The sequence below is a fragment of the Carassius carassius genome, chromosome 3 (assembly GCF_963082965.1).
Source record: "Carassius carassius chromosome 3, fCarCar2.1, whole genome shotgun sequence".
Lineage (NCBI taxonomy): Eukaryota > Metazoa > Chordata > Actinopteri > Cypriniformes > Cyprinidae > Carassius > Carassius carassius.
In genome coordinates this window covers 14548968-14568262 of record NC_081757.1, presented here as the reverse complement: position 1 = coordinate 14568262, position 19295 = coordinate 14548968, and the positions used below count along the sequence as shown (strand labels likewise).

Sequence of the window (19295 nt, the reverse complement as noted above, 5' to 3'; positions counted from 1 at the left end):
TCAGCATTAGGAATGTGTGGGGCATATAAACCTCTTGTTATGTCTAAAAATGAGAAAATAGTGGTTTTGCCAGGAGTCAGGAGATGTCTTGTCACTCTCAGATATGCATTTTATTGTTCAGAAACAGCCCTTCAGGATAAGTTCTAATTCAGATACCTCATTTGCTGCTTGTTAATTTAATTGTAGTTAAACGTGTGTAAAGGATGCAGCGGTTTTGATCATCGTGTTTGGCAGCAGTTTTCCTAAACAAGTTGATTGTCTCATTTTACCTCATTTTGTAGCTTCAGGGTGGATTTTGCTTCACTATGTTAAGCATGGAACGGTTGTCATTTGTGTGGATCAATCTTTTTGCAGAGAGGAGAATAGCAAAATGCATGAAATGAGAGTTGAAATGATGATCAGAGGGTTCCCCTGTCAAGCCATACCTCTCAAAACAGACACCTTGTTGCATATGGGCCATTTTTATATATTGTGTATAATCAGTGCTTATTGCTCAGGTGCCCTGTCTTTGCATAAAAACTCCGGAGGAATCAACTGCTTTATCTGATGTAAGGCAAGTGTGCATAAAAACCTCACCAGTCCTCCTGGAAAACGACGGCTTTAATGACAGGGGAAAAGCAACAACAAATAGTAACACTGATGCACAGTCATTTTTCTAAAGAAATCATGTATTCTAACTGCTGTTTTCTCTGGTGCTTCATGGTGACCTTTCTATTCTGGTGATGTGAGAATTCATCCTTTTTTGTATTCGCCAAACCAGCAGACCTGTGCTTTTCTGAGATTCTCAGCACACATAGTGTGGACACATTTGTGTAACACCAGCAGCAGAATGGTCTCTGACGTCTATCGGTTAAATGTGAGGGACACAACATCAGTCTCAGCATACACAAAACTACACTAACCCAGTATGATTACAGCATGTGTCCATCTGTTATGTTTGTATGCTCTCATGGCATTCTTTGTAAAATCAAATCTAAAGATTGTAAAGGTTTTAAGACACGGGTGAATAGGTTTAAGGAGATTTCATTGACCATTCAGTTTCTTTTTCTGAGATCGGATAATATTGTTTGACCCATGTTATACTGTCAGCGCTATGATTTGTCTGTCTTTTTTTCCCGCGCTGTGCCATCAGTTTTTCATAGTCAGAATATACATTAAAGTGTCAATTTACTCACTTAGATTGGATTTAATCTTTTTAACTGGAACAAATGTGCCCTATGAATAATTGATGCAGTGAAATGAAATCTGATGACTGATCAAATGTTGGTACTCAATTATATCATATACGTGAGCTGTGAAGGGTAGAGTTTGATGAAGGATGAATGCAGTGGAGGACAATATGATATTATAATGTTTATGTTCTTCCTCTGTCACTGTCTCTGTGAGATTTGCAGCAGCAAAGTCTCTGCAAACTTGTACTATGTAAATAAAAATCTTAATAATAATAAAAATAATAATTTGTCTCATTCTTTAATATACCACTGCTTTAAAGACATACCGCATGTTTCCAGTTATGAATTATGCATCTTCACAAGGATGGACCCTATGAAATAGTATTTATATTTAAAATCACCAAAGTCACTTTTACAAGAAAATGTATCTAAATGTCAGTAAAGGTAACAGGTTGTTGAGTTTTGTAATTAATAAGGTTTACTATCACACAGAAACCTAATATGTGCACATTTTGTACATTTGTTCTTTTTTTTTTTTTTATTTGGGGCTTGGTGAGTCTTTTCACCCTGTTATGATTTTTAAGATTATGATGACTAATAATATTTAGAATAATATTAAATAATATTTGGTGTCAATGCAGGCGTGCTTGAGCCTTACAGATGGGGCTGAAGGCCATATTTGAAAAGATTGGGCAATCCTTGTTTACGTCCAGCAACATTGTTCATTGTATGCTGAACAGTCAATAGGTGGCACTCTTTGATTGCTGTTGCCCTATTCCTGACATTTCAAGAAGTTTTAAAAACAACTACAAAATATTGTATCCCACAAATACAGTTTCTAAATTATATTTTTTAAACATCAGGAAGGATAATGATTTCCCTAATCTTTCTTTAAAAATAAATGATTTAGTAAACGTTTATGCATTTTTTTATGTACAAAAGTGTAATTAAACATTCCATTAAATTCAGTTGTTATTATATTGTTATTATAATTGTTATCATCACCATCATCATCATCATTTTATCATTAACGGTAGGCTACTTCATTGCATCACTATTTCCTTTTTCTACATTTGTTATTTCGTGCCTGATCAGTCTTTGTTCAGCTGTGGCCTTTATATTATAAAATATAGATCATTTTTCTGCCCTGCACACATACAGGCTACCTTCTTACCCCGTGTTTGGAGACCGTGTCTTTTGTTGTATGAGAGAGAGAGAGAGGGAGAGAGAGAGAGAGAGAGAGAGAGAGCAGTGGGGTGTGTGAGCTCAGAAAGGTGGATGAGCGCGTGTGCTGGTCGCGAGGAGGAGAGAGCACGAGATGCTGCTGCTATTGCTGACACATTCCTTAAAAGATGTGTAAAATGGCGCAAGTATGTTAGAGCCACCGGCTATAGTTTGGATCAAGAGGAACTGATATAGCCTACTGCTTTCCCATCCTTGTCTTCGCTCTTGCTTCGCCTTCTTTTGCATCCCGTCTAATTTTCAATGTGATTAAATGGCTTCCGGACGGCGCCGACAGGCTCCACGCTCACTCGGAATACTCCTGCTCGCCATTGTCGGTAAGATTGAGATTTCTCTCCTGGAACCTCGCGGTATTGGGTCACTTGGTCTGAGCGATTGACAGTGAACTTCAACACATTGCAGTTGGCTTCAGAGGCGTTTCTTTAGCGGCTGTAGCGTTTGTGTTTACAGCTGTAGATGCGACTAGGGTGGGTGTGTTTGCCTACATGTAGATGTTACATCCTGAAGCATGAACTGATTTTGTGAATGGAGAGTTCCACGCGCTAGCTGACGTTATATTAGTGTCTCGTGCTGTTTTCAGACACTGGAAGAAAAAAAAAAATGTTTTTATGTTAACGTGATGTTCACTTATAACGAGACGTTACCACGTGCTTTGCATTTTGGATGTAGAATATGGCAGTTCTAATTGTATTTCGTATTGTGTGGAGCAATATGAAGCCTTGAGTTTATATATATATATATATATATATATATATATATATATATATATATATATATATATATATATATATATTAGTATGTTGAGTGTTATTTCTGATATGAATTAATCATGGGTAATCTATGCAGTCAGTCAAGACATGACATTGCCTTTGATCTTTGAGAAGTGCCAAGTGTAGGCTATACTTTGAGTCATTTAATAGCCTACTAGTTATAGTGTTGTGTGCGTTTTATCAGAACAGCTTTTTTTGTTTGTTTCTTGTTTTCAGTATCAAATTACTTACTGCATGCAATACTGGCAAAACATCAATATGCAGACTCATAGAAAATAAAAAATAATCAAGTACGAATAAGGTGCTAGTACTAATAAAAACTGAAAGATGCGATCTAAAATAAAACTGAATAGAGTAAATAGCTTTCAGCTAGACATGAATAAAAAATAAAATTGATGTACAGACAAGGAATGAACTAGTAAGTATATATATTAAAGCAGAACCCGTGAGCTGTGCAGTTTCATATTCTCTGATTTATGATCAACTGTAGCCTTGAATAGCTATATTTAAGATTTCTGGTATTTGACATACAGACATCTCTAGCACTCTAGGCATGTCTTTATTCTATTCTTTTCTGTTCATGACATTTCACATGGCAGTTCAGGTTTCCACAACATAGGGTTTTCTTTTAGTAGTTAGGATAACGTAAAAGGGAAGATGCTGAATATTGATATCCTAAGTATGGCAATGCTTCCTAAACTATAGGAGATCCTATTCTCTCTCAGCCCACAGATGAGTAGTTTATTTCTATTATCTCATAGATGGCAGAAGCCCTGATTGATTGTTTCTTTTTACTGTGTTTATATTTTAGTGGAAAAGTGAGGCACAAACTGAAGGCTGCTGTTGTCTTGAAGATTGTGTGTCAAGGCTGTCTTTCTCTCCTTTAAAGTTGCTTGGTTTCTTTGTTTCTCTGTAATTGTCAGTTTGTGTATTCGAGCGTGTGGCCTGTTTGCTTGGGCTGGAGGGCAGTGTTGATGCATGCTTATGGAGCATGACATCTAGGGAATCACAATCTTGGTTTGTATTCACAAAGCTCATTTCAAAGCCACCAGTTTTTCATCTTACTGTACGTAAATGCAGTACACGCTGAGGTCTTGTGTTTAAATTATTGGTTAGTGCTGGAGTTTTCTTTCAGGTTCTCATCATAGGGTGCCTTTGCGGAGCTGCCAATCAACAAAGAACTTGGTGAGAGGAGGAAAGAATGTGTTAGAATTGTGAGGATTGGGTTGTTAAGTTACTGAATGTCTTGTGTCATCCCCCCCAGGGGGGTTTGGAATACATGCTTTTTTTTCCCTTTTCTGTTTTGAGTAGGCCAGTATAAAGCAGCATGTGTGAATCCAATGCATTTTGTCCATGCATGTCATTGTAAAGAAACAGCTTTCTATTATAAATGTGTGCACTCGTTGCTCTTTGCCGTAATAATGCAGAGTAAGTGAGCAGAGAGCGTCCTCAAACCTGTTGTCCTTAAAGACTAATGTAATTAAATCACGGATCTTCTAAGAACAGAATCCATTCATTGAAAAGAATATAAACTGACAATATAATTACTACATCAGTATCTCTTAAAAAGATGTTGTAAATGTCAAAGGACTAATTTATGGGGTATATGCTCAGCAAGGCTGCATTTATTTGATTAAAAAAAACTAAATTAATGAAAATAAAATATGTAGGCCTATTCCTTTCTTTCAAAAAGAAAAAAAAACGTTTTAAAGGGAGTTCGAGTCACAATGTAACTTTATACTGCATCTGTCCGTTGCAACTTGATAGCTCAGAGTGATTTACTGCTTGTAACTCAGCCTGTATTTACAGCATGGCTTTAATTACTTTTTAAAACAAACTGAATGAAGTTCAAACTGAAGGCTTCGGTCATGGTATCATTTATAGTTTTTGCTTGTCATATATGCCTGAATATAAAGCAAAACATAAAGTATAGAAATAAACATCCCCCACTTAGGTTTTTAATACTCTTATTGTGCACTGATTCAGTGAGAAGAAGTTTAATTGAAAAATTCCTCGCATATCAAGCAGATGATCCAGTATTAAAGCTATGACTGTTAAAAAAAAAAAAAAAAAACTCCAGTTTCAGAGCAATGATGATGATAGGTTTTAAGGTCACCCTACAAAGACTGACTTTTCCTTTGCCCCCCTCTGTGGCCTCAGTCTAAGGGTTCTTTCTGTAAATCTTAACAAAAGAAAGGGGCTGAAAGCAGCCGTCACTCTGACAGCATGTTTCAGTGCTTTGTCACAGGAAGTCAAAACAAGACCTGCAGTGTGCAAAAGGCTGTCATACCAAAACCCTGGGAAGAGATGCAGAAATGAGGAAAAGGGTTTGGTATTTGAATTGACCAGGTGAGGCTATACAGATGCCCTGTTTACTAGCGGAAAGCTCAGTAAACAGATGTAGAGACGGAGGGAGCTGATAAGGAGGCAGCACCGGGGCCCCCGGTCATTGATTAATTCACAGCTACAGTATAGGTCTTGCCAAACCAGTGATATTTAAATTTTAGAGTGAGAGGCGAATGACTGTTGAGAGTGGAATTATCCTTTGCTAATGAATCTGGGCTGTTCACGGTCTGTTCATGCTTTAATTCAATGCGTGACTGGTATGATATTTCACCGATCCAAGGTCAGAGAGGACTTAAGAATTGGCATTTAGCATTTAGTTATAATCACATTTGTGCGATCAAGAGCAGGATGCTGAAATATATAAGACTTGATTTCCTCATTCACAGGAATAAGACCCATTCAATATTTGATCTTCCTGGCCTTTTAATATTGTCTAAAATTTAGAAGTACAAAAATACCATTTACGAGTTCACGTTTTTTCAAGTGTCAAAAAAATTACATTTCTGAATTCTAGAAGTTTGGGAGAAATGTCCAGATTAAAGTTATTTTAAAGCTAGTTTTTCTTTTGCTTTTCAATAATTTTAAGTCATCCAGTTGCCCCCTACAATGGGGTTTGTTGAGGCCCTCTTGTGAGTCCCGGACCCCTGGATGGGAACCACTGGTTTAGATGAACAATATAGATACCATACCATCCCTTAGTGATGGTTCTCCTTAAAAGAAATAGTTCTGATGTCATCTTTTCTCATTCTCATGTTGTTTGAATATTATGTGTTTTTTTATGTAATGCAAAAGTTATTTCGCAGAATATGTACACTGCCCTTTGCCTTTAAGAGATCATTTTAAATTCTGTCATCATTTACTAAGCCCCATGTGGTTCCAAAACCATAAGATCTTTAAATAAAACCCTTTCAAAGTTTTCTATCCCTCCAGTGAAAGTCCTGGTAATCAAAATAAGATCCATAACGGTCAAAAAGGCCTTATATTTATCATTGTTTAGGTGTTACTAAAAGCCTAAAATAAATCGGTTTGTTATATAATGTGGTTAACACTCTTTAAAAGGCTTGGATTAAACTGCTCAATTCATATTAATTAGTTTTATGACACCCTTGTGACCCTTGTGGGTTGGGGTCAAAATATATAATATATGCTACATTCTGGGGGTTTTAAAACCATATACTATATCATTCAAGTATAGCACATTGACACAAACAAATTAAGGTTATCCTTCTCCGAATGTTGCTCTTCTGTTTATGCAAATTCTACTTGAATAGGTGGAAATAAAAAATGGATTAAATTATGATCTTTTCAAGCTAACACATGACTTTAGAAGACTTTAGAAGAATACAGTGCAGGCTGAGGGTCTATAACTATACTTGGTATTTTATGCCATTTTTTTTATTTTGGCAATTGAAAGCTTCAGGAAGGCTGAAGGTACTTTGAGTCTTTTGTGAAAAAAAAAAAAAATCTTGAAAATTCTAAACTTCTTTTGTGTTAAAATCAAATGGGTTTCAGGTGAACAGACGGTGCGTTGATGAAAATCCTGTCTTCCTACCGTGAACTATCCTTTTAAAATATCTCTTCTACGGATTTCTTTCTTCCTTCTAGCTGATAAATGTAGGCTTCTGAGGGGTGGAGAGAATAGTGATTGAGGCTGATGTGGTGTGGCATGTTGTTTTGAGTGTCAGTGGTAAACCCATGTGTGAGCATCACTCAAAGCACTGTGTGTGTGTGTGTGTGTGTGTGTGTGTGTGTGTGTGTGTGTGTGTGTGTGTGTGTGTCTGCCTGGCAGGCTGCTGGACTCACGCTGAGCTAATCCTGAACTCCAGGGTGCTCCAGTCGCGCTTGAACCCAAAACACTTCTTGAAAGAGGAGTGGTTGCAATCAGCCTGCATCTGGATTGAGTAACTGCCACTGTACTTTTGCTATTTTCCTCATCTTTCTTTCTATCCTTTTAATATTGTTAATTTCTTATTTTATCTCATTATTCCTTCACCTTGCCTTTTCTTGCATCTGCTGTATTTTCCTGCTCGTTTGACTGATGCCTTATCTGAGTTCAAGGAGCTTTCTTTAAAGATCTCTAATAAATAACTGCATGGGCTTTCTGTTGATGTGGCCTCTCTTTCTTTCCTGCTTAACAGAGAGCCAGATTGAACGTTTGTGCTTAGAAGCATGAACATTTAGTTATAAAATAGAGAAAGTGAGCTGAGGGCAGCAAAGAAGTGTGTCCAAGAGAAAAACGGTAATAAATGACATCAAGGTTTGGAGAACGACAATGATAATGTAGTAGTAGATAATGTATATGTTTTCATTTATTTGATTGGCAAAACAACAGAATCACACAAAAAATGTGTGTATACAAGATTGGCACATAATGCAACAAAGATTGCTAAATTCGATTAATTCAATTCAAGCTAGATTTTACTAATAGACCTACCAATCTCTGTGTAAAAGTAACATCATAATGGCGCCATCTTTCTGAAGTCATTTTACACTCTGTAATTTGGCTCTGAATTAGAGCCCTGTATTTTACACCCCTTGGGCCGGGCTTCGGCCAATTTTCACGTCATAGTCCAGGCGCGGGTTGGGCCTCGGGCCTGTTTTAGGCTTCTCCTTATTTTTTTTATTTTAGACATCCATCAATTAGTGATGAAAAAAAATTGCCGCGCTGGTGGAAACAACACGAAAAAATGCTACCGTGACTGTCAAGAGCGACTCGAAAGTGTTTAGTGTCCCGCAGCAGCATGTATGGTGCGTCCCATCGGTGCAGCTGAACAGTTCTGCATTCAAATTAAATTGATCAAACATACAGTAGGCTCACTGTCGCTGTGATGGCAAAGCTGAATTTTCAGCATTCATTCCTCCTGTCTTCAGTGTCACATGATTCTTCTGAAATATTAATAGTAATAAGAAATGAGAATGATGGCTGAGCACCAAATCAGCATATCAAGGAATCAACTTTTCTTATCAATATTAATGTGGAAAACAGTTGTGCTCCTTTTTTAAAAAAAAATTAAAAACAATGGTACATGTTTGCAGGATTCTTTAATGAATAGCAGAGTTCAGAAGAATTGCTTGTATTTGAAAAATAACTTTTCTTATAGACTTCAGTTTCAAGGGTTTAAAAAACAGACTATTAAATCAAGCACCACAGCATCAGACCACCCTTGCTTTATATATATTATATATACATGAATCATTGTAGTTAAGGGAATTCTAGTCATAAGATATGGATAAGCGACATTGGCATCAAAGCTCAAAAAGATGAATGTTATGCTGTACAACGCTGGTGTTTTATCATCTAAGGGAAGAGAAGATTTGAACACTGATATAGTGAAGAATCCAGTGAGAAATTTTCAGTTCCTTTGGGGACGTGTGTGTAACCCCGAAAATGTCGCCCTGCTGGTGCTGCAATAAAACCTTGTAAGATGCCAGAGAAAAAAACTGCGTCTGTTAATAAAACCGGGAGATTGACAGAGGAGCATGATTTCTTGCTTCACAAATAAAGCAGTAGCAAAAGAGAAACTTGGAGAGGAACAGCAGTGAGATGAGAAAGACGTGGAAAGATAACTCAAGCCCCTTAGACCACTTTAGTAACATAATGAGAACCTGTGTTTCTGTCTTTCTCTCCCTCTTTATTTATTAGTCATGTGATCTGCAGGGACGAGTGATTCAATGCATTCCATGGTTGTACCTTAAGGGAGTATATTTCGGGGCTGGAATTTGAGCGATTATGCCAGAGTTGGTCCCTAGCTGCGCCCTTGTGCCCCCACCCGCCAAACTTCAGATGGATTCCTGAGCCGCAGGCAGCGGCTGCTACTGCTTAGCCCACCAGCGACTGAAACCTGATATCTTCAGTGCAGAGCACAAGAGAGTCCACTAAGCTCTCCTTTTTATCACTTTTAAGTCAGGGCAGACTGCTATTTATCGCCATTGGTGTGGGTGTCAGTGATTTTGCTGGAAGACATTGTTATTAAAAGTGGACATTTAGTGAGACTTAGGGCCAGGTTTACTAAACAGGTCAAATTTGCGTGAGAGCGCAAGTCCATAAAAGTGCAGATCGGAGAGGAAAATTCTGACCAGCGCAGTCTACCAAGATTAGCGGCGCATTATTATTACTGCCTGCTTTAAGACATGATTTTTGGGCATTACATAATGGCACAAATACCAGTAATTTAAGTGCTAAATTAAAGTGCTCGTTTAAGTGCAGTACTATTTTAATATTTTAATGCCAAAAGTTGGTTTGTGCTGGCCCCATGTGTGACGTGTGAAGTATTTTTGTTAAAGGGTTAATTCACCCAAAAATGAAAATTCTGTCATTAATTCTTCATCCTCATGTCGTTTCAAAATCGTAAGACCTTTGTTCATTTTTGGAACACAAATTAAGATATTTTTGATCAAATCTGAGCACTGATTAAATTAATTACATTCTGGGGTACTCTCCAAAATGGTGGAAGACGTTAACTCTGGGAGAAGAATTGCTCAATAAATTATAATTTTTTTCTTTGCTGTTGGTGTTAAATCTTTTTAAAATGAATAGCCCCAGAAGGTCTCATTTTCTTTTTCTCATATTTACACTAAACAAAAATGTTACACTGTGATGGACTGGACATCCGTCCAAAGTGTTGTCCTGCCTACGGCTTGAGACTCTGGGATAGGCTCCAGCATTCCTGTGGCCCAACATACAACAAGTAGCTTTGGAAATAATTGTATGGTTGGAAAAAAATTCACAGCTCTTTTCTAATAGTATAGTATCTATCTACAAATAAACATGCATGCATATGCCAGTGAATTACTTAAAGCAAGAAGACATTTAGGATTTCAGTGTACTTCTGATCTAGGCAGAATGTATGACTATCAATCACATTCACTGCAGTTTCATTGCACTGAGCCATATCTTCCCATTCACTATACTGATATATGATATCTGGCAGGCCGATTAATTGATTTATATGGTACTTGGTGATTTTGAGATTGACATCAGTAGATAATCATGCACACTTGACTGATTAATAGAAATGTTCCAGCCTCCTCTATCTGTTCCCTCAAGCAGTGTTCATAATAGATAATAGATAGAATAGATGGGTGGGGTGGGGGTGGGGGGTCACAGAAATATTAAGCAGCAGCCCAATACAGCATTTGATTGCTTTGGTTAAAATTTTGTTTTCAATTGTAAAACTCTGAGTAAAGGCTTTCGTTTGTATTGTTTGTTTTGTGCCGTTTTTAATCTTTGTCTATTTTGTGTGTGTGTTTTTATCTGCTAGGTGTGACATGTGGGGGCGAGCTGTCATTCACTCTGGAGCCCAGTGACATTATTGCTGTTCAGGAACATCCCCTGATGCTACACTGTCAGGTGGAGGGGATCCCACCCATCACCACACAGTGGAGGCGCAACGGAGCTCTGATAGTGGAGGACCAAAACTATGTCATGTTTGCTAATGGCTCACTTCTGATTGGTCACTTCCAGAAGACCAAGTCTGATGGCTCGTCTGATGAGGGCGATTATGAGTGCATAGCCCAAAACTTCTTTGGGCTGGTCTTGAGCCGCAAAGCCAGAGTGCAGGCTGCTAGTAAGTAGCATTCAGTGTGTTTTAATTCTGAGATAAGACCTTGTTATTTTCACACCCCACTTTGTTTTGTCAAGTGCTTTTTAATAGCAAATATTTGAAAAGATAAAAGAGAAAGATTTTTAATTTTACACATCAATGATAAAATTGCTAGCAGTTTTTAGGTAAAATATCTTAATCTGTTTCATGAAGCATAGCCTGCAATGATGATAATGAAAATGCAGTTATTTAGACTGTGTATTATATTATATTATATTATATTATATTATATTATATTATATTATATTATATTATATTATATTATATTATATTATATTATATTATATTATATTATATTATATTATATTTTATATTGCTCCATTTTAACGAAAATTACATAGTTAAAATTACATAACAATAGACTTATGCCGGTATTCGGTAATGCGATATATCACAGTAATGAATATGAACAATATTGTTATCGTGGGCACTTCTAAATACCATGAATAATTATATATTACAAATTATTCAGAATTTGGAATGCATTTTAAGAATACTATTCCCATCAACTGTTCAAAATGCACAACACCGCTGTATGCTGCTTGAAAGACTGTGCGCTCTGATGTAAACAAGCACGTAAGAGAAGCACATGGAGGAACACGTGAGGGACGTGCTGAATGAAAGCACATTCACTCTCTGACAGCAGATGGCGATAAACTGAAGAAAATGCAGTCCTTAACCTTGTTAAACACCAAATAAACCAGCCCTACTTTCTAAAACATATTTAATAATTTTAAATAGCCAATCAGATTTGTGTATTTGCTATGATGTTCATCACAGTGCCAAGTACTTAAGTATTAAGTCTTAATAGGCTATTTTAATCTGGACTACAACATGACATAGAAATTGTTTGAGTGTTTTGATTTTTTTTTTTTTTTTTTTTTTTACATTTTACATTAGGGCTTAATTTTTAACATTAGTTAATTCATTAGTTAACATAAACTGCAAATTAAAAATTCTTCTGAACATTCATTCATCTTAGGTATTCCAATATTTAATAACACGCTGATAAAATCTAAAGTTGCAACTGTATTATTTAATGAGCTAACATGAACTAAAACTTTTATTTTTTTAACAAAGATTAATAACTTCTGTAGCAAATGTAGCTATTGCTCATTGTGAATGTTAATGGTGAACTATAGAGATATTATTGTAAAGTGATACCTATTGATCTTTATAGTTCTTTTGCAAAACATTTAACTTTATTTTCTGTATTGCTTTATTGTATTTAAATGTTCATTTATTTTTGTTATAAGAAAAACAGTTTTTTAACCTTTTATACTGTATTATTTATTATAAAAATAGATTTCAATACCGTGATAATACCGTTTAACGTGATAAAAGCATGAGCAATTGCAGTGTGCTTTGGGTCTTCCACAGAGGGCGCAGTGTTCAAGCACGGCGTAGTGTAGACTCAGGCTACATTAACTTTGGATGAACTGAACATGAGGGACACAGGGGTCTGGGACAGGCCATTTGATATATGGACAATGGGTTCCTTCTATTTCTGAAGATAAATTGGCTTGTTGGATCCAGTCTGCCTTTTGTGCGCTGCTGTGGCGCTCTCAGTCGTGCTTGTGTTGTGATTTATATTACTAAATCTCTGGCTCTTGTATTGAACTTAACTATTAAACCCGGCCATGCTGTGCTCTTTTTGCGCAGCTTTTGTCGGCGTCACAATAATCTGGAGTGCTGTTGTTCGCCCACTTGCTGGTCACAGGCAGCAAGGCTAAATTAGCTTTTCTAGTCGTCCATACCCATCGTGGACCCTTATGAATCGGGCCTTGTTCCTGTCCAGTACTGAAAAGTTGTTACTGTATTGTGCTTATGATTGGATTTTCATAAACTCAGCATGTGTTTATGGCAACCAAAGATGACTTATTATCATTTGTCTGCTCTCATGACGTCCAAAATGTGTTTGATCTTTTCATGCAGATGCTGGCTAAATATAAAGGGCATAAGAAGAAAGAAAACAGAGAAGGGCCTTATGGAGAGTTCTTTATGTTCTCGTTAGCAGTTAGCAGGAGGTAGTTGTGCTGGCGTAGTAAATAGTAGCCGAGGGGAGAGCAGAGTTGGTCATTAAATGGATGTCAGGCAAGTGTTAATTTGAAAGCGCACGGCAGTGTTAATGTGAAACTGTGTTTTTGTGATGATGTGAGGAATTCAGGGTCTCTTGCTGTTATTATATTGTGCTTCAGAGAGAATAAGCTCTTAGCAATCAGGCCCTTTCCCATCAAATTCACATAAGCAGGACTTGCTGTAACCCACTGCCTTTCATGAGATGAACCTAGGAGAAATTCCCTATGCTAAAGGGTTTTGTCACTACTTTGTTTTATCATAAAATATTTATTTGTAATTATTTAAATGTAAATATATACGTATACCTTTTAAATAATTAATATTTTTGAAAATAATTATGTAGTTTAGATGAAATATTAGTGCTGTCAAACGATTCATTGTGATTAACCAAAAACCTGACAAGCTATGCAAACAGCTTTCATTATCGCAGGCGTTATATCTCTGATAATGAATGCGATATTGCATAGATAATCAGTAATCTACGGCTCTTGTGTAGTAAATGCTGCTCCATATGAAACCATGTGCTGGAGATTTACTACTAATCTCAGAACCAGCTTTACTGACGAGATGCACATGATAAAAGCATTCAATGTTATATAATATATTTTATATATATATATGTATATATATATATATATATATATATATATATATATATATATATATATATACACAGCGGGTAAAATAAGTATTGAACACATCACCATTTTTCTCAGTAAATATATTTCTAAAGGTGCTGTTAACATGAATTTTTTTGCCAGATGTTGGTAACAACCCAAGTAATCCATACAGACAAAGAAAGCAATACAAATAAGTTCAGAAATTAAGTTCTGTGTAGTAAAGTAGAATGACACGGCGAGAAAGTATTGAACACATGAAGAAAGGGGGATGCAAAAAGGCATGGAAAGCCAAGACACCAGCTGAAATCTATCAGTAATTACAAAGCAGTCTTGCCCCTTGTCAGTGGAAATTAATATTAGTTGGTTCAGTCCCAACTGGTGGTCTATAAAAAGACCAACGTGACAGTCACAGAAGAAACATTTCATAATGGGTAAAAGCAAAGAGCTCCCTCAAGACCTGCGCAACCTTACTGTTGCAAAACATACTGATAGCACTGGTCACAGTGCAGACCATAATCCAGAAGTGGAAAGAACATAATTTCACCATAAACTGGCCACAACCAGGTGCTCCTCGCAAGATTTCTGACAGAGGATTATCAGAAGAGTTTTCTAAGAGCCATGGATCACTTGTGGGGAGCTCCAGAAAGACCTGGAATTTGCATGTACAGTTGTTTCAAAGAAAATGATAAGTACAATAAGTAATGCACTCAACCGCCGGGGCCTGTATGCACACTCACACTACACAAGGCTCTGTTGCTGAAGAAAAAGCATGCTGAAGCAAGTTTAAAGTTTGCTGCACAACATCTAGACAAGCCTGTGAAATACTGAGAGAATATAGTCTGGTCAGATGAGACAAAAATGTTACTCTTTGGATGCCATAATACACACCAAGTTTGGAGGTCAAATGGCATCATGGTGTGGCACTGGCAAGATTCATATAATTGAAGGAAGGATGAATTGAAAAATGTACAGAGACATTCTTGATAAAAATCTGCTGCCATCTACCAGGATGATGAAGATGAAATGAGGGTGGACATTCCAGCGAGAGAATGATCCCAATCACAGCCAAGGAAACTCTCATTTGGTTTCAGAGAAAAAAATAAAGCTGCTAGAATGGCCCAGCCAGAGTTCATAGAAGAGGCCCATGGAACCTTCAAGATTTGAAAACTGTGAAAAATGGGCCAAAATCACACCTGAGCAATGCATGCGACTTGTTTCTCCATACAGGAGGTGTCTTGAGGCTGTCATTACCAGCAAAGGCTTTTGTACAAAGTATTAAATACATTTCAGTAAGCGTGGCCAATAATTTTACACTGGGTCATTTCATTTTATTACCTAATTTCTGAGCTTACTTGTATTGTTTTCTTTGTATTAATGGATTACTTGGGTTATTACCGACATCTGGAGAAATTTTTTGTCAACAGCACCTTTAGAAATATATTTACTGAGAAAAATGGTGATGTTCAATATTTATTTGACCCACTGTACATACATCATATCATATATATGTGTGTGTGTGTGTGTGTGTGTGTGTGTGTGTGTGTGTGTGTGTGTGTGTGTGTGTGTGTGTGTATATGTGGTTCTTTTATTCTCCCAGGTTTTATATTTTATAAATATTTGTCTTTTTTTATTTTATATAAAATAATAATTTAATAATATAAAAAGAGTGTATTTCCTTTATTGATACAGATTAAGCTCTATTGCCAGCTTGTGTACAGAATCTATGCATGAATCCATAGCACACATAGTCTGAATGGACATTTTGCAGAGATATTGAGCTCTGTGTATAATGCAATGTGGTCCGTGATGACATGACTAATTTAACATCTTTTTATTGACTGCATCATACGTGTGCAATGGATTCTGCCTCCGTAAAGCAAAACCGTGTGCACATGTAGCTTTGTGGCTGCATTGTTTGACACTGAGAGACATCTCTGCCTGAGGTCTTGTCACACATACACGCGTGCGCACACACACATGGGCAGCCCATGCTGTGCCATATTTGAACACAGCAGTCCATTTGTTGGCCTTGCAGTGAAGTGTGTGTGTGTGTGATGTGAAGATCGTTGACTTATGAGTGCACAGACACATGGTGAAGTGAGACTGACACACTGTGTGTAGACGGTGCACTGCTGTGTTGTGCTACATACTCTGGCTCTGATCCCAGTGGGCCAGTGGTTACTGGCTGGCCTCTGAAGTTACGCCGCCTCTGCCACGCCACAGGGAACAGTCAGCTCGGCTCGCTGGTCCAGGGGAACCTTTAAACCCACGCTCTCTGGGGTGCTGATTGGTAAAGGTCACCGCATAGTTACTTTTTAACACCTTTTTCGATTTCTCATTAGGGCCAGATAAGAGTATGTGTGCTTTCTGCATAAATAATGGGTGAACAACAATAGCTGGGAGATGGAGTGGGATGCAAATCTAATAGCATAGAAAATCGAGGTCTGTGTCAGACTGAATGATAGGCAAGCTGAGCTGGGTGGACAAGCATAATGAAAAGTGCTTCCATAAAAGCGTAACGTTATCTGGCAGAATGTTTTCTTTATTATTTTCATATAATTGATGTGGTGCATTATCTATAGCTGTACCATCAGTATACCGTATGGTCTGGGTACACGCAAAATGAGCACACACACCCAAGATTTAAATATGGAATAAGAAAGTGCTGCCTGCAATACATATTATAATTTGAACAGAGCTCTATGAAATTGGAAGGAAATGACTAGCACATTTAGAAAGAAATTACCTTAAAAATGAGAAAATAACAGCCAGATGAAAATAACAGCCAGCTTCTCGCCGAATGAAGGTTGTGAAACTTGTGAAGGAAAAGGGGTATTTTGAGAAAATGTTTTGGTGGAGCACTGGAGCAATTACATTAGGAGCAGCAGTTTCCTTTTTTATATTAAAGTACTGTATGTGTTGTGATTTCTCCAGAAATAGCAGCATCAGACATACCAAACATTGTCTCAACTTTCTAAGTGGCTTGGTTCCACCAACTGGTTGTTGATTGGATGGAGACGGATGTAAATTTGAGGTTAATTATAAGAAAGTGCTGGGTTTTAAGTGGATTAAATGATTGGAGATGTCCGCCACCACAGAAAAGTTTCACTAATAGATTGACATTTTGATAAAAAATTTAAATGAATTTAAAACAATGGAAATACATCTGGATGAATTGTTCATAGTAAGATCAAGACATGTACAATATAGATGTGATTATTTTAATTTCCTGCTGACTTTCTTGTTACATTTTGTCCCTAAATTGTATAGTTGTGTTGGCTGAATTTCGCAAGTTCAGATTACTTCAAAGAATATAACAACTTCATCAAGGTACATGGCTAAAAACTATGGCAATTTTTTTAAATTATTATTTGGTATTTCATTCACAGACGCTGAGAAAGTATTTTTGTAGTTTGGTAAGTATATGCCATATAACTACACCCAAGACTGGCTATTCTTTCCTTTCATGTTTAAATCCCATTAATAAAACCAGTGCTTTTAGCAGAGCCTCCAGTAATAGTCTGGGTGCACACGTCCCGTTTGTCAGCTTGTGTGTAATGGATGACCTCAGCTTTGGTTCATATTGATCAGATCTGTAGGATCATGACTGATATGAAGGTCGTTTAGTGACCTTTTGATCCCTGCACTGTGAGCTTGAGCATTGACAATGAGCTCCATCTTAAGAAGGAAGCATGTGAGCACTGTTTGTGTCTTTGTACATTTTTCTTTCATTGTCTGACCTGTGACAAATAATTAAGTAATGTTCCAGGTGAGCGGGAACATGTGTGCTTGGTTTCAGATGGAATGATGAGTGTCTAGAGTATCAGGGTACCAGTTCTCAGGGCACGACCTCTTTATCCATGAATCTTTAGAAGTGTACTGGAGAAAGGAAGAACAGGCTTAATGGCCAACATGAGTCTCACTCTCCTTTCTGCAGGGCAACTCTCACACAGCCGAAATGACGTTCTTCTCATTTTTCATCAGTACATGTGCGTGAGCGGACTTCCCTCGGGCCTTAAACTACAATCGATGAGACTCTAATAGTTCCTACAGATGTCTTGCTGGAGATAGAGTTTGATCTTCAAGTCATTACATGGGTTTTTTACAGACTGCCTTGGGATTCTTATTATGACATGAGGCAAAATCCATAGTTGTATTTGAAGTCGATAAGTTGGATCTTACTTCATTCTGTCATTTCCTTTTATGTTGTTCTCAATCACTTTTTATCTTGCTTGCTGTGTATTTGTGTGGTGATTTGTACACACCTGACAGACTGACTAGTAAACATAAAGTAGGGAAATCCTGTTTCATAGTATACGTTGCGATTTAGGACATCTTCATCACATTTTGTGTTTGCTTTCATTGTTTTGGATTGCACTTAAAGGTCAATTCACCTCACACCAAGAGACACAAACCAAACATGTCTGTTGCTGTTGGTCGATGCAGTGTTAACTGGCCTTTAGAGTTGTATGGTGCACCTTAGTTCACTCAAAAATGTTTTGTTACCCTTGTAAGTCAAGCAACTGTAAGCTCACATCCGATCAATAACCACCTGAGGGAACCAAGTCCTCTACTTTTTTCCGATATTTGTTCAACTCAGAAATACATCAAAAGATCTATAGCTACATCTGTAACATTTCTGCTATGATGGTCTGAACTGATGAGCTTGATTACAATAAGTTCTTATTTTCAGTAAACTGATTCAGTGAGTTCATTGGGCGACGAATTTGTCATACAAATTCAGATCGATAACTTCTATTTGTGTGATTCATATAATATAGCCCATAAGAATCATTTGTTTCCACTGTATGTTTGTTTTTGAGTACTGACAGTGTCTTGGCTTATTTTTTTTTTTAAAAATTCACATTACTGTCTTTTTATCTCATCACATTCAATTCAGACTGCATGCTCTGTTGAAATATGATATCTTTCACTGTTGTGCTGCAGATTGAATAGTGGCGCATGAAACGCTGATGTGTACTCATGGTGTGTTATAGACACAAACTCATTTCCATGTTGGAGATAGCAAATTATTAGAGACACCTAGGAGAAAGAGTGAGAGAGAGGTGATAACAGGATGGAATGGAAGAGATTTAATATCACTGTGTGTAATGTCTAGTAAGGAAACTTGCTAAAGTCTTATCAAAATGTAAATTAGCCCCCCCCCCCCCCCTCAATGAGACATTTACAGTAGAAATTAGTTAAATGTACCTGGTTCTTTGCTGCCAAGGGTCTTTGTGACAATGCAGGCAGGCTGTTTGTGTAGCCAGCACATTGAGACTAATAAAAAGAGGTAGATGTGTAATGGCCAACCACCAGTCGGGCCGCTTTAGCATACAAGAGGCTTTCCACCCATTACAGCACTCTTTCATCCTTTTAACCACCACCAGTGTTGCACAGACTGCTCGGAGAGCCCTTTCTCCTGCTAAGTGTGGTGACATAGATCTGCTCCTTAGTGCTCGA

General features: G+C 37.3%; 1 protein-coding gene across 1 annotated transcript in view; it reads left to right on the top strand.

The window, feature by feature from the left end:
* Positions 1–2443: 2443 nt before the first annotated feature.
* Positions 2444–19295, top strand: part of igdcc3 (immunoglobulin superfamily, DCC subclass, member 3) — a 74624-nt gene continuing 57772 nt past the window's right edge. Inside the window, exons 1-2 of the mRNA XM_059530176.1 lie at positions 2444–2731; positions 10792–11097. Of these exons, the coding sequence (XP_059386159.1) occupies positions 2668–2731; positions 10792–11097 (370 nt within the window). The 5' untranslated portion in view covers positions 2444–2667. The remainder of the gene's footprint in view (positions 2732–10791; positions 11098–19295) is intronic.